Source organism: Odontomachus brunneus, unplaced genomic scaffold, assembly GCF_010583005.1.
Source record: "Odontomachus brunneus isolate Ranch 3 - 2012 unplaced genomic scaffold, Obru_v1 Obru_scaffold_174, whole genome shotgun sequence".
In the NCBI taxonomy this organism is placed as follows: Eukaryota; Metazoa; Arthropoda; class Insecta; order Hymenoptera; family Formicidae; genus Odontomachus; species Odontomachus brunneus.
Genome location: NW_022639624.1, coordinates 452,275 through 459,321, shown reverse-complemented (window position 1 = coordinate 459,321; position 7,047 = coordinate 452,275). Strand labels below are relative to the sequence as shown.

Below are 7,047 nucleotides of genomic sequence, written 5' to 3'. Positions count from 1 at the left end.
TCACCCAATACACAGGCGGTTTGAAGAATTCATCAGAAAAGCAGCGAAAATTTATTTCGGAGAGAATGCGAATATCGGCAACGTGGCATTCACATTTACGTAACGCCTATATGTAAGAAAATTGAAATGACAACGTAGCACACACACTTGCATTTATATATCTATATGTAGAAATGACGCATATATGAAAAAAAGAAAATAGCGGCATTATGTCAGCGCCTATTTGACGATCGCCTCTACGTTATCGACGCTTAGCAAGTTAGTCATTCACTTCAGCATCCCCTTAAAGTTGTGAAAAAATAAAGAGAGAGAGAGAGAGAGAGAGTGTGTGTGTGTGTGGTGTGGTGTGTATTATTATATATGATGCGTTATACTTTCATATATAACAATAAAATCTCATAATAATATAATAATAAATCCTCGCGTCTAAAAATTTCCTTATACATATCATCATTGATTATTACAAGGAGAATTGACATCTGAATTGGCACAAAATAAAAATATAAATAATTTTTAATAATATATACTCTCTCTCTCCAACATTGTATTTATTGGTATATATAAGAAGTTACAGGATATCTAACGATTCAAGACGTATCCTTTGTATGCAGATAGAACAAATCAATTTGAATAAGAAAATCACCATTCTTCAAATTTTATAATAATTATTGAGAATATAACTAAACAATATAAACACATAACTAACGAATAAACACAATATAAACACACTAACGAATAAACACATAGCAAATGATAGGATAGACTCTGTAGATATGTATAATGAAAGATAGCTTTTAGTTTGTAAAAAAGATTTCTTATTTTTTAGAATTCCGTAATAGCGAGAGATGTGCTTTTTCCCAGTAAGCAACTCTTACACGTCGCATTACTTAGTCTCTCATTATACATTATTGCTAAAAGATCTTAAAAGAAAACATCTTTCTTAAAAGCTGGAATTTATCTTTTATTAATTATGCCTACAGAATTGATCTTACTGCTTTATATGCACTCACTTGCTTATACTGTTTAATTAATTCCTTAAAAATTATTGTGAAATTTGTAAAATAAACCAAATAGATATATTTCGGTATATTATTTACTTAATGATTAACACAAGTACGCAAAGATGCGTCTTTATACAACAAGAATTTTATCACTATATAAAAGAAATAATCTGCCATAGCTATAAAAATTAGGGCAATATTACGACGATAACCTGATACTATGAAAATTGCTGATTCTTTTGCCAAGAAGAGAACGTAATTAATCCGAAATTATTGTATTAATAAGTAGAGAATAAACATTTTCATTAAAATTATGGTATAATAAATGGGTATTTCTTAAAACAATATTTTAAAAATGTTGTACTATTTACAATAATATCACAAAATATAACATTAAATATTTTAATGTTATGTTCAGCATTGTTTCTATGTTCTGTTTATCTGAACTTTTTTGATCCTATGAATTGTTGGGATTCACACGGACGTTGGGTCTTGAATTGTTAGACATCTTATTTGTGTATATATATGTATGATTCTGTGTGTGTTATATACAACATTAACATAAGAAATATATAATATTTATTGTATTAATATATGCGCTAACACATTATCTAGCGTATATAACAAAAACTATGGTGAAATAATTACCATGTGAACGTAATGACATAAAATTCTTTATATCGAATATTTTAATTCTATCACACACACATATTGTCTGTATAATAGAATATATAAGATTAGGATGCTGGGCAGGTTGTAATATTAATATAATTCGACTCCTGTGTGACAGATATCACATACAACTTCTGAGATTTCATTATAATATCATGTTTTACTCACATTTATCCTTTACTGTGAGCATAATCATGTTTGTTTGATGTATCAGGTACAGTGCACTCACAAATACTGCATTTGCTCTGCAAAAGATATATATTGCGATAAATATATAAATACTACTATATTGCGATAAATATATAAATAATTTAAATTCAATTTTTAATTTATGATTGATAGCATTTATTTACTTATTCCTTTTATTTGATGTTATTACATTATTTGATGTTATTACTTGTTCATTTTATTTGATGTTATTACATTCCCTTTCGCTGTTTTATTTTTAGAATAGTATATCTATTTTATTCATTAAATAAATTGCTACAACTAAATATAAATAAATTGTACTTGAAAATTAAACTATAAGAGAACTGTAAGAGAATATACAGAATGTGCCATTTTAATCAATCCATTTAAATATTCCCTAATTAAAGTGAAATACTGAGATCATTTTTCAAGGTTTAATGGTTGATACACATTTTGAAAAAATTTGACATTATTCTATTAGTCACAAAAAATTACTTAAATTTTTTTTATAGAATAATATATTTTATAGCGTAAATAAATTCCTCAAGTCATTCATTTTTCAATAATAAATATTCAATAAATATTCATTTTTCAATGATAAATATTCATCTTGTAGCTCATCTTAGTGTTTTTCTACATAGAATTATAAGTGATATAGATTATTGTAAAAAAAAAAGAAACAGAAAAACATAGAAAACTTGTATTGAATTTCACAAATGTATATTCACCTTTTAGCTCATCTTAGTGTTTTTCTCCATAGAATTATAAGTGATATAGATTATTGTAAAAAGGAAAGAAACAGAGAAACATAGAAAACTTGTATTGAATTTCACAAATGTATTGAAGCACCAGTGTGCAAAGATTTATATCATCTTTTTGTTATTCTACTATAAAAATATTAAGACCATCAAAAATTAATAACGAGATATTTTATATAAATTATCAAGATAAAATATAAAATATCTTAGTATTTACTATTTGGTGATTTTATCTTAATATTTTTCTACACACATAATGACCTAAGGAGAATTGATTTATGTTAAGAAACATCATATTATTCTATTTAAGAAATTTAAAGTGACGTTAATATGACTTTAATAAAGCAGTCCAAAGTCTTTTTTTAATTGTATTTTTTCAACCATACAATTTCTAAAAAATAAGATCTAAATATCTCACTTAGTTCCAGAGATTTTCAAGTGCACTAATTAAGATAAGACATCTTATATATTCTTACAAATAAAATTGTTGACTATCTTTAGATTGTTTACTTACTGCCCTTCTTTGAAATATTCCTTTAACGTATTGCTGAACCTTTTGCTATATTTCACAAATTCTCTCTTGCGTTGATCCAAAGCTTGTTTGCCAGCTGAACCAGGTATAAATGCAGTAACTTCATTCACAGCATCTAAAAGTTTTTTTATCGCACTTGCAATTTCTCTGAAAAAGACATTTCACATTAAATGATAAATATTATTCAAGAAAGATTTTCTGGCATTATATATATATATATAATGCTTTTTTTCGATATATTCGACCGTTTCCACAATTTTGGCACACCCTATAATGTGTGTGTATGTACACACACACACTATAGGATGTGCCAAAATTGTGGAAACGGTCGAATATCTCGAAAGAAAGCATTTTTTAGGAGAATGTTTCAGACAAAAGTTGTAAGGTTTCAGAAGATCTATTTAATGGCTGTATCCATTTTGACCTTGGGTGGCGTCGTCAAGGTCAGGCTAAGATCATGTCGATTTTTTTAAATAGAAATCTCTATTTTTTATTGCATATTCTCGTAGCTTACCTCGAGAGCTTTTCAAAACACTATAATAAAGTTATTTTTCTTTAAGTACTTTACAAATTATAAGGCTTGAAATTTACAATACCACCGACATTTCCTCGTACTTAGCATTACCCAGGATGAACGACGTGGTGGGGCTTTCACGTTTTGGGATATTCGATTTACGTGAGTTCCCTTACTTCTCACGTTTGGGGTGCTTGACTTACGTCCCCTTGCCTCTCATGTTTGTGGTGCTTGATTTACCCTTGAGTCCCCTTGCCTAATAATAGAGCAAATAACAAAAATTTGCAGCGTACCAAGGAAATAACTTTACATTGTTCTTTATAAGAGTATCTTAAAAACAATACACATGCACGTACTTACGTAAACACGCAAAATACAAAAGAGGTAAGACTGGGCAATCTCTGCGTCGTACACATTGGGTAATGTTGTCGATACTGTAAATTTCAAGCCTTATAACTCGAAAAGTACTGAAAAAAAATACTTTATTATAGTGTTTTGAAAAGCTCTCGAGGTAAGATACGAGAATATGCAATAAAAAATGGGGATTTCTATTTAAAAAAATTGACATGAGCTTGACCTGACCTTGACGACGCCACCCAAGGTCAAAACTGATATGGCCATTAAATAGATCTTCTGAAACTCTATAACTTTTGTCTGAAACATTTTCCTAAAAAATGCTTTTTTGGAAATATTCGACAATTTCCACAATTTTATCACATCCTGTGTGTGTGTGTGTGTGTGTGTTTATGTGTGTGTGTGCGCGTGCGTGGCGTGTGTGTGTGTGTATACAGGGTGTGCCAAAACTGATAGAACACCCGTTAGAGGTAGGTAGGGGGTGCAATTTGGAATTGAAAGTTCTTGCATTTTTGGATCCGACAATTATTTAACAAAATATTAATGAATTAAGTCTGCCAATCTCTTACCGTCCCGAGTGAGCGCTCAGAAACGTAGAATGCTGTAGACTTCTCAGGGGTCCTTTTTGTCCGTTTGTCTCCTCTTTTTGTATCACAAGGGAATAAATGTGGATGAGTAAGTGAATGGATGTGTGGGTGAGTGCCTGACCGGACTAGGAGGGGAGGGGGTGGCAAGTTTTCTGTATGTGGGAGTAATGTGCCTCATACACACAACGCAAGAAAATCACTTACACTCCCCATCCCCCTACCCCTCATACACACACACACACTAAAATTATTCACGGTACTCAACCACCGACATGCAGAAAACATTCAAGTCATCAACGTACTCGAAGGAAGCATATCATACATGTTCTCCCCCTCCGGCATATAAAGCGCAATCATTCCGCCCATTTTCACTAAAAACATTCAAATTATCCATGCACTCATAATCGCACACAAAAACACCCGCACATTACTTCCACATACAGAAAACTTGCCACCCCTTCTCCCCTCCTAGTCCGGTCAGGCACTCACCCACACATCCACTCACTCACTCATCCATATTTATTCCCTTATGATACAAAAAGCGGAGACAAACGGACAAAAAGGACTCCTGAGAAGTCCACAGCGTTCTACGTCTCTAAGCGCTCACTCGGGACGATAAGAAATTGGCAGACTTAATTCATTAATATTTCGTTAACTAATTGTGGGATCCAAAAATGCAAAAGTAACTTTCAATTCCAAATTGCACCCCCTATCTACCCCTAACGGATGTTCTACCAGTTTTGGGACACCCTGTGCATGTGTGTATATATGTATATATATATATTGTAGATACAACAAAAAAGGTAATCAATCTGTACATATATTTTTTATAAATGTATGTATGAAAACAATGAATATTGTACTTGATTGTTTCCAGAAAAGTCTTTCTATCTGTGATTTCATCAGGAATCCTGCTGAGAATTCTTTTTAAAGAAGTCGATTTACGATTTAATTCTTGAAATGCATCCTCCGAACGTGCTGAGCGATATTCTACAACTGCAACCACATAGAGGTAAATGAACATATATTAAACACATATTTCAAACCAAGAGATATTGGCTAAAATAATACTATTGCAATATGCAATTTACTTTAGTTTACTAATTTTTATACTAAATTTATATAATATATAACTATTAGTTTATAATTGAGAGATATATATATATATGTATATATATTATTGTATTGTTTACCATCATAATCAGAGGCAGCACCTTGTAAGCGTAAAACACTCTCATTCATATCAAGATTAAGTTCTGCCCTGCGTATTATACCCAAAATTAAATCGTGTGTGATCCCAGGATGTGAGCTTTCTGCTTTTAAGAGAGCTGCACGTAAAGTTTGTGCAGCTATCACATTTAGTCTTTCCAGCTATAGAAATTTATAATCAAACACTTCAATGCAGTGTTGACAAGAAAATTATTGTCAGAGAGGGAAATACACAATATGACTGAGACATATGCTAAAATAATCATAAAAACAGTACAAAAATTATTCAACATTTATTTACTATTATCTAATGATCTAGAAAAATCCTAATTTTTCATTAGCAGTACAAAATAAAGTATTATATGATTTAAGATATGATTTGCATAGAAATATTATTAGGTAAAAGTATAGATAAAGTTTAAACAGATGATACTACCTTAGTTAATATCGGTCTTAATATGACAGGAAGCACCAGTGATGTAACTGGGGTCTCATCGCCCATTGTCATCCTTTACCGCGTATGTTGTCGATTGAAACGCCAAAAATATACGATCAGCAGGTTGAATAGTAATCGTGTGAGATGTGATGAGATGTCAAGACGAAAGTTGTTTTAGGACGACCGTTGAGAGCTACAAAACAATTGTTTACGTATGTTTACGTGTGGATGAATCGGCTTAAAAACATATTTCTCCTATGACAGCTGTCACCAGTGACGGGTGGTGAGAAACGGTAGACAGCAGACAAACTTGAGAGTGATATAACATAGAAGTTACTTAGGATATTTTTTGTTGTGCGCCATCTGAAGAAGTAGATGTAAAATAACTAGTACATTCTGCGTGCGTTCGGGGAGCACGCTAAGGGTGCCGTCCCATTGAGCACGGATCGGAACGCCGGATCGGATTTCTTACTATAATGAGCGTTCCGTTCTCTAGTTCCGTTCCGTAAAAGTTTCCTCTACCAGTCCCATGTTGCAAAAACGGAACGGATTTCTAGTTATAAAATATATTTCTCTCTTCAATTAAATATTTTAGAATATTCATGACAATGTTATCGGCAAGATAATTGCATAAATTATGTATATAATTAATTCTGTCGCGTCAAAATAACGAAATATTGACGAATTAATCATATTTATTTGCGACCGACGCGCCATTCCGTTCCGTTTTTGCTACATGGGACTGGTAGAGGAAACTTTTACGGAACGGAACTAGAGAACGGAACGCTCATTATA

At 31.8% G+C, this 7,047-nt stretch overlaps 1 protein-coding gene across 1 annotated transcript; it reads right to left on the bottom strand.

The window, feature by feature from the left end:
- Positions 1-1,447: 1,447 nt before the first annotated feature.
- Positions 1,448-6,567, bottom strand: LOC116851379 (programmed cell death protein 10). Its single transcript, XM_032830717.1, has 5 exons — positions 6,253-6,567; positions 5,801-5,978; positions 5,471-5,603; positions 3,135-3,299; positions 1,448-1,918 (listed from the first exon to the last, which is right to left on the bottom strand). The coding sequence occupies exons 1-5, from the start codon at positions 6,322-6,324 to the stop codon at positions 1,834-1,836; spliced, it is 633 nt and encodes a 210-aa protein (XP_032686608.1). The 5' UTR covers positions 6,325-6,567; the 3' UTR covers positions 1,448-1,833.
- Positions 6,568-7,047: the final 480 nt, after the last annotated feature.

Coding starts and splice junctions, on each gene's coding strand:
- LOC116851379 (XM_032830717.1), bottom strand. CDS start 6,324: ATGACAATGGGCGATGAGACCCCAGTTACATCACTGGTGCTTCCTGTC. Junction 5,979..6,252: donor TAAGACCGATATTAACTAAG/GTAGTATCATCT, acceptor AAATTTCTATAG/CTGGAAAGACTAAATGTGAT. Junction 5,604..5,800: donor TGCTGCCTCTGATTATGATG/GTAAACAATACA, acceptor ATGTGGTTGCAG/TTGTAGAATATCGCTCAGCA.